Source organism: Aspergillus bombycis (genome assembly GCF_001792695.1).
Source record: "Aspergillus bombycis strain NRRL26010 chromosome Unknown contig00035, whole genome shotgun sequence".
NCBI lineage: Eukaryota > Fungi > Ascomycota > Eurotiomycetes > Eurotiales > Aspergillaceae > Aspergillus > Aspergillus bombycis.
In genome coordinates this window covers 175,605-195,136 of record NW_019170037.1, presented here as the reverse complement: position 1 = coordinate 195,136, position 19,532 = coordinate 175,605, and the positions used below count along the sequence as shown (strand labels likewise).

General features: G+C 48.9%; 7 protein-coding genes across 7 annotated transcripts; 4 read left to right on the top strand and 3 right to left on the bottom strand.

Moving 5' to 3' along the window:
* Positions 1-74: 74 nt before the first annotated feature.
* Positions 75-1,596, bottom strand: ABOM_005703 (uncharacterized protein; the record flags this gene model as incomplete). Its single annotated transcript, XM_022532832.1, has 6 exons — positions 75-378; positions 436-611; positions 662-701; positions 1,116-1,187; positions 1,248-1,485; positions 1,545-1,596. 6 exons carry the CDS (start codon positions 1,594-1,596, stop codon positions 75-77), a joined length of 882 nt encoding a protein of 293 aa, XP_022389808.1.
* A 1,183-nt stretch (positions 1,597-2,779) lies between these two features.
* ABOM_005702 (uncharacterized protein) lies at positions 2,780-4,470 on the top strand (the record flags this gene model as incomplete). Its single annotated transcript, XM_022532831.1, has 3 exons — positions 2,780-2,881; positions 3,026-3,850; positions 4,090-4,470. The coding sequence occupies 3 exons, from the start codon at positions 2,780-2,782 to the stop codon at positions 4,468-4,470; spliced, it is 1,308 nt and encodes a 435-aa protein (XP_022389809.1).
* An 892-nt stretch (positions 4,471-5,362) lies between these two features.
* ABOM_005701 (uncharacterized protein) lies at positions 5,363-6,520 on the bottom strand (the record flags this gene model as incomplete). Its single annotated transcript, XM_022532830.1, has 1 exon — positions 5,363-6,520. The coding sequence occupies one exon, from the start codon at positions 6,518-6,520 to the stop codon at positions 5,363-5,365; it is 1,158 nt and encodes a 385-aa protein (XP_022389810.1).
* Positions 6,521-10,777: 4,257 nt separating this feature from the next.
* Positions 10,778-12,694, top strand: ABOM_005700 (uncharacterized protein; the record flags this gene model as incomplete). The annotated part of the gene is made up of 1 exon (XM_022532829.1): positions 10,778-12,694. The coding sequence occupies one exon, from the start codon at positions 10,778-10,780 to the stop codon at positions 12,692-12,694; it is 1,917 nt and encodes a 638-aa protein (XP_022389811.1).
* Positions 12,695-13,697: 1,003 nt separating this feature from the next.
* ABOM_005699 (M3 family metallopeptidase) lies at positions 13,698-15,928 on the bottom strand (the record flags this gene model as incomplete). Its single annotated transcript, XM_022532828.1, has 4 exons — positions 13,698-13,890; positions 13,947-14,575; positions 14,627-15,052; positions 15,089-15,928. The coding sequence occupies 4 exons, from the start codon at positions 15,926-15,928 to the stop codon at positions 13,698-13,700; spliced, it is 2,088 nt and encodes a 695-aa protein (XP_022389771.1).
* Positions 15,929-16,643: 715 nt separating this feature from the next.
* Positions 16,644-17,522, top strand: ABOM_005698 (UMTA methyltransferase family protein; the record flags this gene model as incomplete). Its single annotated transcript, XM_022532827.1, has 1 exon — positions 16,644-17,522. The coding sequence occupies one exon, from the start codon at positions 16,644-16,646 to the stop codon at positions 17,520-17,522; it is 879 nt and encodes a 292-aa protein (XP_022389772.1).
* Positions 17,523-17,837: 315 nt separating this feature from the next.
* On the top strand, positions 17,838-19,474 carry ABOM_005697 (putative bicyclomycin resistance protein; the record flags this gene model as incomplete). The annotated part of the gene is made up of 3 exons (XM_022532826.1): positions 17,838-18,022; positions 18,083-18,835; positions 19,009-19,474. 3 exons carry the CDS (start codon positions 17,838-17,840, stop codon positions 19,472-19,474), a joined length of 1,404 nt encoding a protein of 467 aa, XP_022389769.1.
* Positions 19,475-19,532: the final 58 nt, after the last annotated feature.

Below are 19,532 nucleotides of genomic sequence, written 5' to 3'. Positions count from 1 at the left end.
AAAAGTAATAGAAAGATTGAAGATGAAGCAAATATTACCACTGAACCACATGTGAGCTCTCCATTCGAGGCTCCCTAATAGCCAAGTTCGGTTTCCCTTTTCGCGTATAAATGGAACTTGGCCATGGATTCTTCGCTGATCTTACCAACGGGAAGAACCCTTTGGTTATGTTCAACTGTGTAAATTTTACCAAAATTTAATCGAGACATCGTGTGTAGCTTCTGGTACGGCTCAGGGGTTACCTCAATGGGGTCCTTTGTCATTTTTGGCTCGTTGGGACCATGCCCCGGTCGTGCGCCTTTCATATAGATGACTGCATGCTTCGAGGGATCCACACTCGCTTTGGCGACGCCCAGACGGCCGTAAGTGTGCACCGGGCTAAAGGCTTAGCATAAGTATACGTTGCTAGATATGAGCATCCTCTAAGCGACTTACAAGCACCATGCACACTGAGCTTGCTCCTTGAAGACCACCATGCGGCGTATATCAGTGAAGATCTTGGCGCCGAACTTTCCCACAGTCATCAATTCACGATCACTTGCAAGGCTTTTGGTGCCTCCTTTCAGAGGCGCTGTATTCCCCATACCCTCGTGCCACACGACAGCAAAAACCTGTATATCCAGTTAGGTGACTGAAACAAGCTCGGGAGAGACATCCGTACTCTTCCAACTTTGAAAAACGTCCTGGGATTTTCCTGGACTCTATAACCTGGTTATAATCAGTCCATGCTCTTCTGAAATATAGGTAGCTACTCGAATATTGAAACGTACGGCTATCAAGCGTTTCACTAGGGGTAGGGCCGGAAGTGCCAGGTGGGGGAATATTCTGGTGAGAAAATTGTCCGTTCTGTTACAATCGTCAAAATTAATCATCTTGCCGCTTTCAATCCTTCTATACTTACAGTCGTGGCATTGGTGGCTGATGTATACCCCTTATTGTCTCTGGTATAGCCGGGAGAAGGTGGTCCAATCGTTGCTTTGGAAAGCGCATGTGTCACATTGTCCATACTTTGTGGATAAGGTGGACAACCAACGTAACCCTGACCGCCTCCAGTGCCATGGCTAGTCAGTGAAGGTAGGTGGTGAGCAGTATGAGATATATTGGCATGTGCTGACTGAGGCTGGCCCATGGAGTGGCCCTGCCCGATAGTATAGTTACCGCCAGGATGGGTGGCACTAGGTTGTTGACTTATATCAGTCATTAAGGAAATAGTATCGCTTTATGGGGCTCGCAACTATCTGACTCACATTGGTAGTGAAAGCTGCTCGTTAGGGGCCTGGAAGGGCAGGTTATGGTTACCCTGATACCTGGGAAAATGTGCATACTCGTTAGACGGTAGTATTGGTGGGGAACGTGGTAGTTCTCTGTCGTTAGGCGTCTTAGCAAACATATCTGCCTTAACAAGTCGCGTTGAGTTGCCATACCCCCTCGTGGCTAAGGCCTGGTCATACAAGTCGCGGCCCCCTTGTGGTAAAGTAGAGGCTCCTAATCAATGCTATTAGCGAGATGCTTAATGCGGGAGCAGTCAAGCTAGGCCCCCTTACCACTCTGACGGCGGCGGGTCGGTTCTCTTCTTGGGTCCCGGTCGGAAGCCATGGTCGCAGCATCTCCTTAGGGCAACGTACAAGAGACGATACAGTTGGAGGGGTGCCAAGTTGGACTTTGTTTGAATCAGTGTGATCAAGAAGAGTTGAAATACTGGCATTGTGCCTGCAATCATCGGACGAGAATCGGACTATAAATGTTTCCAGGAAGTGCGATCGTCCATTTTCGCTGGACACTTGGAATGGTAGGAGAGGATATGCGGCTCTTTTTTCTGGTTCTCTGCCCCATTCATAGCCATTCCGATATAATTGAACGTGCATTCCCTGTCGACATTAAGTCGAGCTGCACGCCATATGCCGCAGGGTCTTTGTTGGCACACGCTGAGTCGTAGCCGTGGGATGCACCTGACGCTCGGTTCCGAAAAAGAAAAACAGAAAATCGATATTTAGTGAGGGCCGGAGGGTTTTGTGTCTTCTTGAATTCCGGTTGGTCTCCTCCATGGTGGTAGTTGGACTCCCGGATCGCTAGACAGCATTCACAGTGCTTTCTTTTGTTGCTGGTTCCCCGCCGGAGACATGGAGGGTCAGCCTGAAGCGCCAATAGACCTTTGGTTTATTTCCTTCTAGCGTCAGTCTAATGCTCTAGTCATCGTCACTAACCAACACCGGCCGCGCGCCAGTCACCATCCCAATCCATATATACGAGTCAGTCTCACCGTTAATCCGGAACTGAAGGAATGAATTATGAAACGTGGTTCAGTAGTTGTCGTCATCCGCTAATCTCCCATATGTAGGGATCGTCCTTCTCGAGACTCAAATTCCCGATGTAACCATCCACCGTCTATATGTAATCCGTACGGTTTCTGCCCGTGGATTTGCTGGAAGGTTGCACAGCGCACTTTTGTTTGCTGATCTCGGATTCATCCAGAAGACGTGTCATACAGAGGCACCTTCCAGTGCTGAGTCAAATCCATGCAGAAAGAAAACGAGAGCCAAACAAACAAATAAGACAACCACCACAAAGAAAGAAAAGAAAAGAAAAACGTCAAAGGAAAGAGCAACCCAAAACGGGGCGCTGACAACACCACACGAAAACCGGAAAAAGGAACCGACCTCAACAAATGATTTAATAAATACTTAATATAGCCCCGGCCCGTCCCGCAGTGGATTAATGAAGTCGTTTTTTTGGGCGCTGTTTTACTTCCCGTTGCGCGAACGGTGTGGTTCTTCCAGCCATGTTCGCATGGAAAATACCTGAGAACATGCCAAACTTGGCGGATAGTGTCCGCAAATTTTTGAACTGGAATTGGCATTCTTCGTCCCAGCAGAATGAGCCGGTGAGTCCCGTTAATTCGCATGTCGATGTATACCATAAAAACCCAGTGACAGCCATGGATTCTTGTATCTCTTCTTGCTGAAGCATTGCTATCTGCCACACAATTAATTATTGCTCACATTGCATATGTGCTCTCGCCTATCAGAATCGGAGTGACGAGCGCTCTACGCAACCGTTACCTACGGAAACGTTGGAGATGCCCGGGACAGCCACGCATCCTGCTGGAAAGCCCTCACCGACTACTCCAGAGGGTCCACATGGATTGAATTTGGTAAATGGATCGGAGCCATTCATTTCTACCCAGAATTCCTCCTCTGCCAGCTGCCATGTTGAAGCTATGGAATCCCTATCCCATCCCCATGAGGACTCACCCAGTGTCAATTCCCCCTTGAATCCGTCTCAAAATGAAACTAGTAAGGGCGCCAATGCTGGTCTTTCACTTCTGGGCAGATCTAAAGACCCACAGGAACACCAGACTGTGCCAGATGGACCCGATGCTGCGCACATCGCTAAGATATTGAGCACCAACAATAAATTATTATCCCTGCAGAATAAAGTTGCCTTTAAAAGATCCGAGGTACAAGAGCTACGCACGGCTCTAAGGTTCAAGAGGGAGGAAGAGGCCGATATCAGAGCACAGTTTATCAGACATGTTACCGTGGCCCAAGGTACCCCGACAAGCATTCAATCCTTGCTTCAGAACAACGAGGCTCTTCTTTCCGCCACTGGTATATACTCGGATATGGAAGCAGAATACAATAAGGCAGAGAGTGAGCTGGAGCGGGATGAGTACACGCTTATCAGGGCTATGGAAGACTTTGCCCGTTTATCGCCTGGCCATCATTCTCTTCCGACGCCCAACGAGCCGTCCTTAATTGATCATGATAGTTTGAGTGACGTGAGGTCGACTACCAGCTCAGCCCCAGAGGATCCGCCTGATGTAGCGGATTATGTATCCTGTGGAACTGACGTACGCATGATTCAAGAGCGGTTAGTTGAACTGGACAGGGAGTGGTTGATCATCCGGGAGAAGAAAGAGGAACGAGAGCCTTTAAATATACCCATGGACGATGAATCTATGGAGTTTCTTCGCACATATGAAAAAGAAAGGAGAGAGTCTGCGACGAATTATTCCAGATGCAATTGAAGATGAATCAGCTGAGGGCAGTTTGTTTTGAAAAAGGACACCTGACACAAGAGCACATCCAGGGCCGTGACTTCGTATACGAGCTTTATCCATCTGCTCCTCCCAATCAGTCGGAGGATCCTCTGAAGGCCTCCATGGAAGAGGATATTTCTCCTTTTGACCCTATCGAGGAGAAGGTCAGTCAGAATAAATTCGTCAACAAATGGCTCCTTCACCGGCTTCGACAATCAAGCGTTGAGATTGGCCATCTCAAGTCCCTGCCCGAGATCAAAAGCCTATGTGATCAGGGTTACGATGCGGAAAAGGTCAGTCAGCTGTCACTGAAACAATGGTTTGAGGACGAGGCCACCGTATCTCCCCCGCTACCACCAATCACTAGTGATATGAGCGTTCAGGAGCCTGGAAGTGTTAGGGGTACGGCTTCCAGAAGCCATTCGGTTTGAGGAGGTGTTTCTTTGGTACCAAATCGACAAAAGAGCGTCTGGTATGACAGCCATACAGAGAAACTCCCTCCTCCGTCTCTCTCTCTTTTTCTTTCTTCCTTTCTTCCTTTCTTCCTTTCTTCCTTTCTTCCTTTCTTCCTTTCTTCCTTTCTTCCTTTCTTCCTTTCTTCCTTTCTTTCTCTTTCTCTCTCTTTTCTCTCTCTCTCTCTCTGTTATTTTACAGCATGTGGTTGGCTTTTTTATTCTAGTTGACGTTTCTGACTATCAGTTCTCACCATCCGAATCTGGGCTTGCAATTTGCTATCCATGATCATATCAGATCGTTATTCGCGCTGGTTTTGGGCTATGTACACATTGTACTATAACTTGGTAGACTGGGATTGTTGGTGTTTGTTGAATTACCGGTGGAAGTTCTCATTTATTTCCATCCATTCGGCCATCTGTTTGTTTTTCAAATGCCTGCAAGTGCCAAAGGGTTAATTTATCCACCACAGTCATTCTATCTATTATCGATCTATGGATCAGGCATCTATTATTTTTCAGGACACTTGTAAGCCTATAACCATGGATACTGCTTAAGAGTTCAAGAAAGCAAGGTAGGTATAAACGTATATAATACACCTAAACAGATGTCCTTGATGAACTATATCGCATTGACGCATTTATTTCATCGATTGAGTTACATTAACCATGACCATATCCATATCCATACCATTCATAATATAATAGACAGTGTTACCGATATTCCTGTGTTTGTGTCCATTCCATTCGTATTCCATGCGCTTATCGTGTTGTTTGAAAGAAAGATCAAAATGAAAGAGAAAGAGCATACTATTTACATTTACCAATAGAGATTACCGTGAAAGCTCTGTGAATAAGAGGAATGCAGACCTCACGAGTAGCGAGTTTCATCGCCGTCACTGTCACTAAGACTGTCGCGGCGACGGCTCCGTCCTCCATCACGACGGTATCCCTTGCTCAACCCGGGGATCGGGTGGTGGTAGCTCCTGGTTCCAGTATCCTCCGTATCAACGTTCGAGTACTGGTATTCGGAGCGCGAGGGAGCGGACGAAAAGTCAAGTGGCTCGGTGTAATGACCCGGCACGGACCGTTTCTCACGCTTGCGGGGACTGCTCTGGCGCGACGACGATGTCGGGGGTGCATGGTGACGTCTTTCACGACGACGATTGTGGCGGCGGGTCGAGGGTTCGCGGGTGCGGTGATGCTCTGTTGGAGGCTGGCTGAGGACTTCTTCGGTGCCTGGAGTGAAAGAGAAATCACGTCGCGTGCTCTTGTGACGGCTCGGCTCGTAGGCGTAATCGCGAACCTGGCTCATCTCGGTCTGTTGGTAGTAACTGGGGGGATTGGAAGTGTCGTAGTCACTGCCGTAGTAGGTGCCGTCGGCCTCGGCGTTGATACCGCCGATTCGGGCTGGCTTCTCTTTACGGTACGCGCGCACGTCTTCATCCGCCTCGTTCTCATATCGCTCGTTTTTGTGTCGTCCAAGGAGTTTCTCTTTAAGTCCGCGCTTGCGCCTCGGTCCGTCTTTCTCTGTTATTTCTGTCGCTGTGTCGGTGTATCCTGAGACCGTGTAGCCGTCCTCATCATAGCGTTTACCGACGACACTGCCGCCGCCCAGCTTGGTACTCTTCGTCGCATTACTAAGTGTTTCGCCGTCGGGTCCCTTGCGTCGCAGAACTGTCGACTTGTAGTCCTCCCAGTCTCCCTTTCGCCAGATGAATCCACCATTCTTGGCCCAGAAGAAGAACCAGATGGCGGCGAGAACGAACGCAGCTCCAATGAGGGCAAAAAGCGCCAGCAGGCCCTGCATGTTGATCTTATGCGGGTCTACCGCACCATCACCTGGGATATACTTCGATGAGTCATCCCGTGCTACGAGGGAATGGGGCTTTTCTGCGAGTGATGCTGTCACCGATCGGTCAGTGAGAGCTTCAACCTCTGGTGACGGCTGAATTTCTCTGAGCACGTCATTGTTGTCGGGTATCGGAATGCTGGGGAAGTCGTCCCCCACTTGTATAACTGGAGGCATGTTGGGGCGAATAGAGTAGTCAAGAGCGCGTAGCTCAAGACGGAACTCTGATGCGGTCAGTTGGTATGTCCGATGAGGAAATATGGCATTCCAAATTGCAAGGGAGTGTGAATGTACCACCCGCTGGCGAGTGTAGGAATGGCAGAATTCTTGGTATGGTGGTTGCGCTCCACTATCGTAGATAGGGCTCGATCGGGATCGCAGATAGCCGATATGTTGGAAAGTATTCGTACACTGTTTGATTCTCGTGTCAATAGACGCTTCACTCTTGGTTAGTACGTAAGAAGGGAGAATTGTAGATATTGAGGTCTGAGGGAGCAGCAACAGTTCGATCGCTGCCCGAAATTGCGGTGGTTGGAGTAAATCGAGAGGCTGGGGAATGACACTTTTCTTTTGTTTGGGTGATCGCGTTGGGCCGGCAACTTGCTGAGTCAGCACTGCTTATCTTATCCGTGCTTATCGAGACAAGACCGCGCCAGATATCGATCCAAAAGGAAGTCAACAAAAGATCTCTAGGATCTTCGTTTTCCGATAATTTTACCAGACCAGGGGATGGGTGTCTTCCCGGAACCGCTTTCGGAGGCACTAATGTGAGTCTAGATCACAAAACTGCGAGTTTCGGCCCCGCGTCCAAAAGCCGCGCCGAACCTGCGGATGGCCTAGAGTGACTACAACGGCATAGTGATATCATTTTACAGCTCCCTGCGTATAGTTAATGGTAAACAAGCTACGGGAGATACTACAACCGTCTCGGACATTGGGCATCAATACTAGCATTATCTACCATGAGAGTGAGTAACTATCACTTGGCATCGTGCAACTGATAAAGCAACTCGCAGTGACCGAATCCATCAGTTCCGTTGCTCAAGGGAGCGCTGCTTGGTCGAAAAGCAACACCCTGGTCCCGATGCACTGCGTTTCTCGAGCCAATCGGTAAGGGGACGGCTTTCAAGGAGACAGTATGATGCAAAGCTTGGGATAAGGTTAGATCTACACAACCTCAGCTGGGAAATGAGCCAGGATAGTCGGCTGATTTGAAATGCGCCTCTTAGCCTGTCATTGTGAATGTACGGCAATGTGTTCCATAGTCTGCAACTGTGACAGCAAATCCCATGCGGACGGGAAACTAAGCCACTGGCTGCATGGGACTCATGTAGTAGCTGACTGCCAAAGCACATCCATCCCTTACTTCTAGTCAGATGACTCATTATCAAATCGATCCTTTAGAATAACGATTGTTATTCGAAGGTCTCCAGCCTGAGCCCGTTAATGTGATAGAATGTGACGAGTGAACCCCGTTAGTGCCCAAAGGCCTCATTATTTGAACCGCTCATAGTCAGACGTCATCGCCAAATACGATGCTGTGGTCGTGTGCCCCGAGTTTTCCAGCATCCCTTGTAGAGAACTCTTGACTGAATTGCAGAGACAGTAGAAGTATCGGGTGAGAGTCGTCCGAGGCAAATGGCTATTTGTTAAGTCTTGAAACAAAGATCAAACATTTTGCTCGTATTTAATCAAGTACTCGTGAACTTGGATCGACATTTGTCGAAGATAGTTTTCTAGCGTGCTTCCATGCCGTTCAGACAACGAACGCTCCACTGAAGGCCTGATGGGTAGATGGCTGGAAGAAAATTCGATACTTGAGTATATATCACCTGGAAGTACATAGTAAGTGGGGTTCATGCCAATCAAGGAAGACTATGATCTAAATGCAAAATGATGGAGAGTGAGAAATCTATTGCTGACTCTGCAGATTCTGCCCCTCCAGTTGCGACATTTTGCGTTGACAATACTCCGGATAAAGTAGGAATATTTTTTTTTTCTTTTATTAATACCACTTTTTCTCTACGAAATATGCCTCAGTGGAGGCGATACATTATGATCGGGCCGCTACCTTCTGCAGCTTCCGAGGTTTTGGGCAGCGATTGCGGAGTGAAATTATCGTACCGGCTGAGGTGAGGTTCTACATATATAACCGTGGGAGTGATGGTGGCAATAGGCTTAGCCGTGTGTTCAATCGTACTTTGAATGGGCCATAGGAAAACGAATTGAAAATAAGAGGGGTGGAAGAAGCGTATTAGGTACCTGAAGGTGACACTAGTCGTCGGTATATACTTCAATTCAAAGACGGTTATCTTTGTCCCACTTCCATGGGTTGGGTCCGTCGAGAACCACGGTTCCCAGCCAGAGCGGTAGTATACTGGGCTAGACCTGACAAAAAGCCAGAAAACCAACAAGAAAAGAAAGGAAACTGTGGTAGACCAATATCTTGCATATTGAAAACCACTGGGTTATTATTAGATGATACGTAACATCCCGGTCTCCTGCTGTGTTCAAATCTGACCTTTTTAAAACGTCAATGGATGGGCGGAGACGCATCCGCAGGTCGTCTGTACGACTGTTTGGTATTGTTAAAGAGGCGTTGAAGAGAAAAAGATTCGACATGAAAGTAAGGATGAATCTTGACTTGATTTGACTTTGCTGGAACAATTCGGGACCTGTGGATTTACTACTAAGTACTAGTACCCTTCCATGCCATCGGTCAGGGTACTATATACATACATACCGGTCACGGGTATGTATGTATGTGTACTTCGCCCATCAGAACGGGTAATAAATCAGCAAAAAGTCGATCAGGCATCAATCGCACCAGTGGATTTGGTCTCCACTTCCTCCACTTTCCGTTCCGACTTTCTTTCTTCTTCCATTTGCTCAACAGTTCGTTAGAAAGTCTCACCCTACAGATAATAATCTTAATCTATTATTATTATTATTATTATTATTGTTATTATCCTTCATCATCTTCTTTTTATTTCTTGTGTTATTTGGATTGTGGATTGATTGATCCGTGTTTTCAATCTTTGACAGAGCAATCGATTTTTGATCAAAAGAGATAGAAAATCTAAATCAAATCAAACGGAAAAAGGACAAACAAAAATTCATATTCTTATCTAAAAAAATCCCCCGGAAGGCAAGATCTGTAATAACCACAATTTGCCTCAGAGAGATTCCGATCCAGGAAGAAACTTGGTGTTGAATCGCCATTTTATGTGATTTGAATTTTGAATTTCTTTACAATTTCTTCCGGTGGTCACGACCCCCGAACTTAAAACCATCGCCTTTCGTCCCTTTTCATGTGTCGATCGCCCACTCTTTTTCTTCCTCTACTTGTTGCTTTTGTTCCTATCAGCCCGTTCGTCTGTTCCATTGTAGTGTTGATTGATTGATTGATTCTGAATCCAATACTGTATCTGGATTGGGTCGTCTCTCTGAGTTGTTTCCTTTTCCTACTAGTCCTAAGTATCGTTTTTCTCTGCTTCCAGATTTAAAATTTTCCTTCCAGCCTGGTTTGTCTGTCGTTTTTATCTCCCAATCCCCACTATTAACCCCACCTTGTTGTGCCCTTCGTCAGGCGCAGAATCACTCCTCCATTCATCATTCATTGTCTTTCATCCTTCACCAACCAGACCCTCGCTGGTGACACTTCTTTCCTCTTCTGCATTTACGTACTGCAGCCCCGTCGCTTCTCGCCTCTCAGTCCTCCACTCACCGTGTGCCAGAGCGACGCTGCAGCGCGCTTTTCTCCTCTCTGACTCCTCTTCGCTCTTCCTCTCTTTTTCCATTCTTTGACCCACGCACGCCGTATTCATCCACTCTCCAACCGACTGCCGCCTTTTCCACCATCCACAGTGTTCCTGCCAAATTAGCTTACGGCCGACGCTTTTTAGTGGTTTTCTTTTTTTCCTCGTCTTTTTTTTCGATGGATACATTGCATGCGAAGGACGACTGCAACATTGCACCCACTGCTCATCGTTGACATACAGCAATCTAGACGCGTCGCCATCGAACTATTACTTGATTGATCTGCAGGCTCTGCTCCATCTCTGACACTATCACAGAGAGAGTGGGTTACCGGTAGAGCGACCTAACCGGGGAGGGAGACGTATCGCAGGGAAGAGAGGGAACCGAGAAACACGATAGGAGAAAAAGAAAGAAGCGACTGAACAGGTACCCAACAAGAACACAAGAAAAAAAAAAAGAAAAGAAAAAAAAAGAAGAGGTGGAAGCGACTAAAAATATTATTGAGTCATTCGGATGAGCAGCAGCACTGGTGGCTGCTGTACCTAATCTACAAGCGAAGCCCTGTTGGATCACCACGTTTCACGTCATCCACACTGCACCTTTCCCAAACCAGCCCCCCCTTCCCCCCTCACCCCCCTTTAGGGTCCCAACCTGGGCCTTGGCCGTCCAGGAGTCATGACTGGAAAAGTTCCTCATGCTGCTTTCTGTGAGGAATACGACGAGGACGCTCATGTTATCATCCCGGACACCCGTCAAGTCGCCAACCTCGCTGCCAAACGTTCGAAACTCGACCTGAGATCAGCTGGCGAAGCCCTAGTTGATATTGCAAGCGATTCTGGCTACTCTAGTCGCACTGCCGCTACTGCGAACAGCACCCAATCTGGCCCGTCGGGCCGGAAAGACCCTGTCCCTCTTAAAATTGACACGGCGCCCAAGAGGGCCGACCTCGAACGTGTTCGCTCCCACCGCAAAGACCGTCCAAAAGAACGACCTACTCGCCCTTCTTGGGACGAGAAAATGCAAGTTGGCACCTATCCAGCCGTGAGCCATCACCACGCCTCCATGCAGCGGTCGCCATCGCGGTCCCGCAGACGGGAAAATTCCCAGATGCGGCACTTTCCTGGCACCTGTTGGGAGTGTGATCAAGGCTTGTATCATGGGTCGACCCCCGTTGAACCGCGAGCCATCGACTACCCCTATTATATGTCGCCATCCACCACGTCGTCCGCCCACGACTACCCCCCTCCGTCACCACAAGGTCCGCGGTATGCCCCTTCCGCCGTCCAGGATGTTCATGTCTCCCACAGCAACCGGCCTCGCAACGGTCGCTCGTACTCTTATAATACGAACAACAACCGACCGGTGAGCTTTCATGGCATGATTCCAGGGATGGGTGGCGGAGCTATGTATCCCCCCAGCCATATGGGCCGCTACGAACATGGACCCCCTCCATCCTCGTCCGCCTACACCAATACGCCAGCCTATGCTCCATCTTACGGCCAACCGTCCCCGTATTTTGCCGCCATGTCCGACTATGGTGCGCCCGATCGCCAAGAACGGTCGGCCTCCAGGACGCGGGACCAAGGCAGACCACGGCGGGGATCCACTTACGGGCCACCCGTTGTCGACTACGATCCGCCTTCGGCGTATGAGGATGATGAGTCCCTCGATCTCGGGCCGCCCCGCGCACCCCGACCACGGCTTCCCTCCCATTCTTCCCATGACCGAGATGAAGACTATTATCGCATGCCGCCGCCGCCCGTGAAGCACAAGCCCGCGCCGCACGTTATTCAGAAACGACCGGAACTCCACCGCAAAATGATGACTACGTCATCGATCACGTCCGATCGCCACCCATCTCGCTCGATGGACCTGTCTGAGATGAGAGATGCTTTGCCAGAGTATGGATATCGACGGTCATCCCGGGAGACCGTGATTCCTGCGCGAACCCGTAGCATTCGAGACAGTCGACGCCCCACATCCTACCATGAATCTTCGCGCCCTTCACGGGTTGCGGTCGAGAATTCCCGTCGCCGACGGCCGACCGTCTATGAGTACGAGGATGGTGACGATGATGAAGAGGATGAGGAAGACGACGGTGACGAGATTGAGGAGAAGCAACGGTCGGCCGAGGAGTACCAGGCGTCTCGTTCTGGCAAAGTAGTGCCAACGCCGTTGACGGAGGATGCCCTGTACAAATCTAAGGCGTCTCGTGCAGAAAGTGACAGCGGCAGTCAGAAGAGTCGCTCAAATAGCAGCCGTGGTAGCGATGCACGGACCCAAAACGGTAGTGGCAGTGTGGCCAAGGTAGAGGAAGATAACAATATTGTTATGACAATGAATGGCGTTACGATGAGCTTTACACAAGAGTCTGTTGGCGGAAAGAAGATCAGTCTCCGAACAGGCGACGCGGGTGCAGTCGAACTGAACATCGAAGGGAAACGACCAAAGAAGTACCTGACGAATGGTTCTGACTACACGGGAAGCGTGGGTCAGAGACAACTAGAAGACCCCCGGCGGGCTCGTCCCGACCGACGGTCCGATCGCGCCAGTCGGCGGTCGAGTCGGTCGACCTACAGCGGTCGATACTAGCTTGCCTCTTACTGGGTACTATGTTTCACTTCCGTGCTTGCTTGTGAGCTCTGGATAAAGACGTCGTTTGCCAAAAGTTCGTCATTTCTCGTTTCTGGGTTGGCCGCGGATCAATGAAAAGGAAAAACAGAAAAAGACAAGATGTGATAACGCGCGCAAAAGTTCGATGATTCGTTGCTGAAAAGATTTTGGTTATAGGAGGCATTCTGGGTTCGGATTTTCTTGCTCTGGTTTGGCTTGTTCGGGTATAAATTATAAAGAGAAGGGCGGGTTTGAGGCTCTGACCGATCACGTCCATCATGGCGACATGATTGTATGATTCTGACGACCTGCATGATTGATGTTTTTTTATGTTACGGTACTATGTTGTGATGTTGATGTTGTTGCTGTTTGATGTCTTGATGCCCTAAGCGTTTGTAACATCTTTTTCTGGAAGCCTCTTGTTTCTTCGTCTGTTTGGTTCTCTGTTGTCAGTTGGAAGAAATGAGTTGTGGCAGAGAGAGGTATACCCCATTGTCGTTGTTTTGATCCTGTATCTTCTGCGTGAGCTTAATGTTACATGTTCTTATGCCGTGCTCTAGTTGATGTTGGTGTTGATGTACGCTTCCAACCATGACTTGTCTTATTGATGACCTTTGTTGTTTTCCTTGATATCCTTTCTATGACAGCTACTCAACTACTTATATGTTTGATCGTATGTTTAATCGCTCTTATTGTAGCATATCTCCTCGCCCCATTACCTGACTTCGTTCTTTGCTTCGAGCTCTGTCCTTGAAGCTCGAGCGATAAGAGCAGCTTTCTTATGGCAACTAGAGGGCTAGGCCTAACAGAGTGTGCGTTATTGCTTAGCGTTCCCTTTTGCGTTGCAGTTCTCTATTAGTTGGGTATTCGCCTTCACCTAGCGATGCGTAGTTTAGTTCATAGCTACGGTATTGTGTATAAAACTGCCTTATGATCGATTTTATGAAGATATTCGTCATCACTAGAATACATCTATTAACAGTCAATCTTGACAAAGCTCCTTGTAGAAGGCATCTTTTCGGGGTTCGCGCCCCAAGAGGTCAGTCAAAATCTTCACCGCGTCCATGCTCCCTCCCTTCTCAAGGACAGTATATCGATATCTCCGACCCTCTAGATAGTTCATTGGGTCGGATTTGAACACGGTATAGAACATATCTGTGGCATAGACTTTCGAGCTGTATCATAACCTTAGTAATCAAGTCAATGCTCGGGTCAAAAGAATGAATCTCACAACAAATAACTGTAGTACCCTGCATCATACTCCCCCAGCAAGTGTTGAAAACGTGATTGACCATGGCCCCAGCCATCACCCTCTGGGCCGTCCATTGGTAGAATCTTAGCCAGGAGGTTATTATATTTTGCTGAGATGTCTAACTCCTTGATCGTGTGGTGATTGTCAGGCTCGTGGACTATCATATCAAAGATAGAAAAATGCAGCTGGCGCAGATGGAACAGTGCACCGTTTACGTGTTTGGCTCGGACAATGCTCTCGATCATTGCGTCAGGCATTTGCTCTTGAGGCTGAGATTCCCCATCTACTCGTTCTTTCCAATGGTCAAAATACCCCGAGGAAAAGTATGAATAGTGTCTGCTTAATAACCGCAGTGCTGATGGTGTCCAGCACCAGTTCTCCAGCATCTGACTAGGGGCTTCACCAAAGTCGACTTCTGTCTCTGTACCGTGAAAATGCGAGTAGGTTGTCTTCGACACAAGGTCATGGATTGCATGGCCCAGTTCGTGAAATAATGTAACAAGTTCGTCGTGCCGCATAAGACAGGGGGCTTCAGAACTAGGCTTAGAGAAGTTGCACACCAATGCTGTGGCAGGATATTGGCGTGTACCGCTTTCTTGGATAAATCCCTACGGGAAGTCAGAATTGGTTTACGTGAAGACGTAAGGATTATAACAGACGGGTATTAGGTTGAAATTGGCTGCATTTGCATATTTACCTTCCCGAAGGAAAAGATCCATATAGAGATACCCGACAAAACCACCGTCCTCGTCACTGTTCCAGACGCTAAAGACCTGCGCATCTTGATGCCAGACAGGTGCATCTCCAGGGCCAGCTAGCTTCGTTGTCTCGTCTCTGCTCAACTCACTGAAAACCAGACCAAATAAAGTCTCGCAGATCCTCAGCACACCGACAATAGTGCTTAGAAAAGGGAAATATTCCGCAATCTTCTGTTGGTGCACCGAGTACTGCTTCTCCAACATCATTCGATGATAGTATTGATGATCCCACAGGAAATACCGGCCATCAAATAATTCTCCCCGGGACTTAAGGTCGGCACGCTTAAGCTGCTTTAGCTTCTGGACTTCTTTCTGACCATTTTTTCTCTATCGAGTTTGTAAATCACCGAGAAAGGCATTCACAGTTTCTGGAGACTTCGCCATTTTATCTTCAATCCGCAAAGCAGCATGACTAGGATATCCAAGCAAACGAGCCGCTTCATCACGAAGCAGTATAGCCTCCCTGAAAAGGGACACATTCTGTTCACATTTATTCTCGTTGGCGATATAGATGCGTCTCCGCGTGTCACTGTCGCTCGCATACCTCAACGTTTTAAAGAGGTCTGCATCATTAAACGTTACTCGAACCTTGCCGTCATTCACCTCTCCTATCTTTCCTCTGAATAACGTAGATAGAAAAGCCTCCGGCAATCCATCCAACTCTTCCACTGAGAACCAGATACCCGCACTATTCGCCTCAACTAAATTTCTCTGAAACTCAGACTTGATCCAACTAAGCCGCGACTGAATTTCCTGAAATCGATCCCTCTGGTAACCAGCCGAGAATCTCAGCCCATGCCGAACGTAACCCGTATAAATCTTCTTCAGCAGGCGATAGGATTCTAGATCCAACTCTTCATTTTTGTGAAAGACAGCGTCAACCAGTGCAAACAAACCATAATCCATCATCGTCTCGACATTGTAGCAATCTAGCAGATTCCGGGCCTCGATGGACGCATTCTGCAGTTCGGGATTGGTTGATACCGCTCTATAGAAAACAAGAATATGGGACTTAGAAGCCAGAGCGTTGTCCATGTGAGCCATGGGTAGAATGGCATTGTTGAATGTTGCGGCGTTGCACTGTATGTTCCTTTTAATCTGGTTTTGGCTTTCGCGGGCACGCTCGATTAGAGATTTGGTATCTTGTATGATTGTGGCCGGGGTTGCTGTGAAGGTCGGGGTTCGTTGCCTTGCGGAGGCCATTTTTTTTTTTTTTTTCTTTTTTTTTTCTTTTTAATAAGGTCGAGGGTTGTTCTTCCGTGCTCTGTACGGGGACACTCGAAGCATTGGTAGTATTCTAATCCTTTCTGTTATATGACACACGAGCACGCATCTCGGCTAAACGGGGAAGGATTGGATTCGCAATATGATCCTTGTATGGTCATCATCGCGCACTCTTTTCCCTTGCCATCACGATCCTCCCCGAACCTTTATGGGATTGTCGTGTGAGAGTTGGCTAAAGGCGACCATAAATAGTACGAGTCTATCGAGACCTTCACACAGAACCAAGTTGATCCACCTATAAGGAACATTTGACTTGCACCAAGCAATGTGGATTGCATTTTGACAGCAGCATCGTTCATTTTGTCGGGCCCCACGATTGACTTCCGACATGACCTGTACCAGATGCTGGTAACCTTGCCAAGCACAGCTAAGTCTTAGATGAGCAGCTTAGGGCTGATGGAGGGTCTTCCAGATTACCTCCCAGCCATTCAGCTGCTGGTGTGCGTATTGCTTCACTCTTTCTTTGTTTTGCTTACACTGAGGACCCCTGCTAGTCAGACTACTACACGGCACAACGATGATTCCATTTGTTCCGACGCCTATATAGTTGATTCATGATCCATCGCTACTTTTCGTCCTGATCATGGCCATCTCACCTAACTTGGGAGCCTTATCCTCATCCATTCTCGCCAGCATGCATGGTTCAAGCTCCTCAGCCTTATCCCCGGCCAGCTTTCGCCTTGCCGATGGCCTTGGGTACGCCCTGCAACAGAACCACCGGTCTGTCATCCGCCTAAACTTGCAACACTTTCTCTGGCGGGAAGTGTTTGGCTTCCACATCCATCCCTCGGTTCAATGCCCCCCTTCAGACAGTTCTACCGACCTCCCTTCTCATCCTGCTATTGCCGACATTGCTACAGGCACTGCTTTGTGGTTGATCGACGTATCCCGCGACTTCCCCCACAGCCGGCTAGATGGACTAGATATTGATCTTACCCAAGCCCCTCACCCTGGATGGCTACCCTCCAATATTACCCTGCGACGTTGGGATCTATTTGCGGACATACCAGCGAGCCTTGAGCGGCAGTATGATCTCGTCCACGTCCGACTGCTTGTTTTGGTGCTCTCAGGCGTAGACCCAATGCCTGTCATCCGGCGGCTGTTCCAGTTAGTGAAACCTGGCGGCTACATCCAGTGGGATGAGTTGGACTGCGTGAATATGCAAATCAAGAAGGTGAACCCGTCTGTGCAAGCGCCTGCGCTTGAGGAGATCCGTGTTGCCTCCTATGCCAATGGGCGGCATGATTGGGTGTTGGACTTGCCGCGCCTGCTCAGCGAAGCAGGCTTCAAGGATGCGAAACTAGACTACTACGATGAAGGGCCGGAGTTGGTCCGGGCATTCAACGACCAACATTTGTTGACCATGGAGGAGTTTGCGTCCAAGCTGCTGGGAAATGGTCAGACTGAGGCAGCTGCAAGCTTTTTCAAACTCATTCAGGCTGGGTACCAGGAGTGTGTCGACGGGGCTGCACTGTCCATCCTCGGGTGGTGGTGGTGGCGAAGCGCCCGCTAGACAAGGATGATGGCATTAATCCCGGACCGATCGAAAGATAGCAATTGGTAGAAATTTGTACTGTCCTACTCTCTTCTTTGTTCACTTCGATTTAATTTTCACGGCTTTTCCCGCTAAGTATCGACCATCCTGCTCAATACATGGTTCGGGATTTGGTCGTGATAAGCCCACCTAGTTAGCTATTTGCCAAATGCATCTCTCGGTCGCCTCAACTGCTGAAACAAAACCCCGCTTCAATGAACAAAGTAGAGCTGTCGTTGTCCCCCCGATCAGACCTTCGTAAAGCGTTCAAGACGTCAAAGCACTGCCCGGATCATGAAGGACAGTGACTTGGAAATAACGACATGCGATGCAGGTAACGATTCATCTCCTCACCGACCCGAGCAGGAGAACAACTATGACTGTTCACAGTACTCAGAGAAGCCCGAGGATCTCACAAGCTGGCCTCGTTGGCGAAAGTGGTCAATAATGGGCTGCGTTGCTGTGATGTATATGTTAGCGTGAGTACATCTTATTAGAGCTCGCTGCTCGACCGTATCCATTACTCATTCTTAGTGTAGTAACTTCGGGACTATCATCATCGTCCCAGCTGTACCACTCATTCTGTCGCAGTTTCAAGCCTCAGGGAATCTCTATCAGCCCTTGATCGTCTCTATCTGGGAGCTAGGCGAAGGTGTCGGATCATTTGTAGTCGGGCCGTTGTCAGAGCAGTACGGGCGGAACGTCATCTACCATGGCGGTAACATCCTCTTTATCCTCTGCTCTGTTGCGGCCGCACTGAGTCAAAGTGTCTCCATGCTGGTAGCTTTCCGTTTCATTAATGGTATGGCCGTCACCTCCCTTACCCTCGCTCCGAGCATTATCGGAGATCTATTCGTCCAGGAGGAACGAGGCGCCGCAATGGCGGTGGCCATCGCTCTTCCTTTAATCGGGCCCTGCATAGCCCCAATTGTTGGCGGATTCGTCAGCAGCGCCCTTGGCTGGCGATGGACTATCTGGATAATGGCGATAGCTGTCGGCACTGTATCGCTATTGTCCCTAGCGGTGTTCAAGGAAACCTACCGATTCAAAATCCAGCAACAATCGCGAAAGTCGACAGAAAAGCAACAAGACCGCAGCGATGGGAATCACAATATTCCATCATCAAGCAGCCACCCTTCTGCACCCCGAGACACAGTTCTAAAATCTTTTGCCCGCCCGGCGCGGCTACTCTTCTCCTCTCCGGTGGTGCTCGTCACGTCCCTTTACACAGCGTTGACGTACGGAATCTCCTACCTAATTCTGACAACTCTGGCAGAGATCATGCAGAAAACGTATGGTTTCGGAGAGGGCCCAGTGGGCATCACCTTCCTCGGCCGAGGAATATCCAACCTCTTCCCACTCACGCACCGAAACCCCCCTCACTAACCATCCCCGGTCCAGCAATCGGCAACATAGTCGGACTATGCGTTTACGGACTGGTTTCTGACCGCTACGTGAAACACAGGCGTGCGATGGAAGGTGAGTCGAAGCCGGAACATCGCCTCCCGCTGATGATTTTCGGCACGGCTATGCTGCCCGTCGGCCTGTTATTGTATGGCTGGTCAGCAGACAAACACGTCCACTGGATCGTACCCCTCATCGGCACCGGCATCGTCGGGTTTAGTATGCTTCTGACCAAGCTGCCCACGGAAAACTACCTGGTTGACGCGTTCGACGAGCAGGGTGTCTCTGCCTCCGCTCTGTCCGCGAATGCCACCCTGTGTGCGCTCTTCGGGGCTTTCTTTCCCCTCGCTGGCCCGTCGCTAAATCACTCACTTGGCTTGGGCTGGGGAAACTCCCTCCTGGCGTTCCTGTCCTTGATATTTTTGCCCCTGTTTACTGTGCTGTGGTTCCATGGGGAGGGATTCAGGAAGTTGGGGTGGGGGTATCTCCGAAGGACCGATACTACTGCGAACCTTACAGAAGGTTAAGCAAGTAGACGGATAATATTCATATTGAAGCAAAGTCCTTTACGTGAAAAAGAATTCA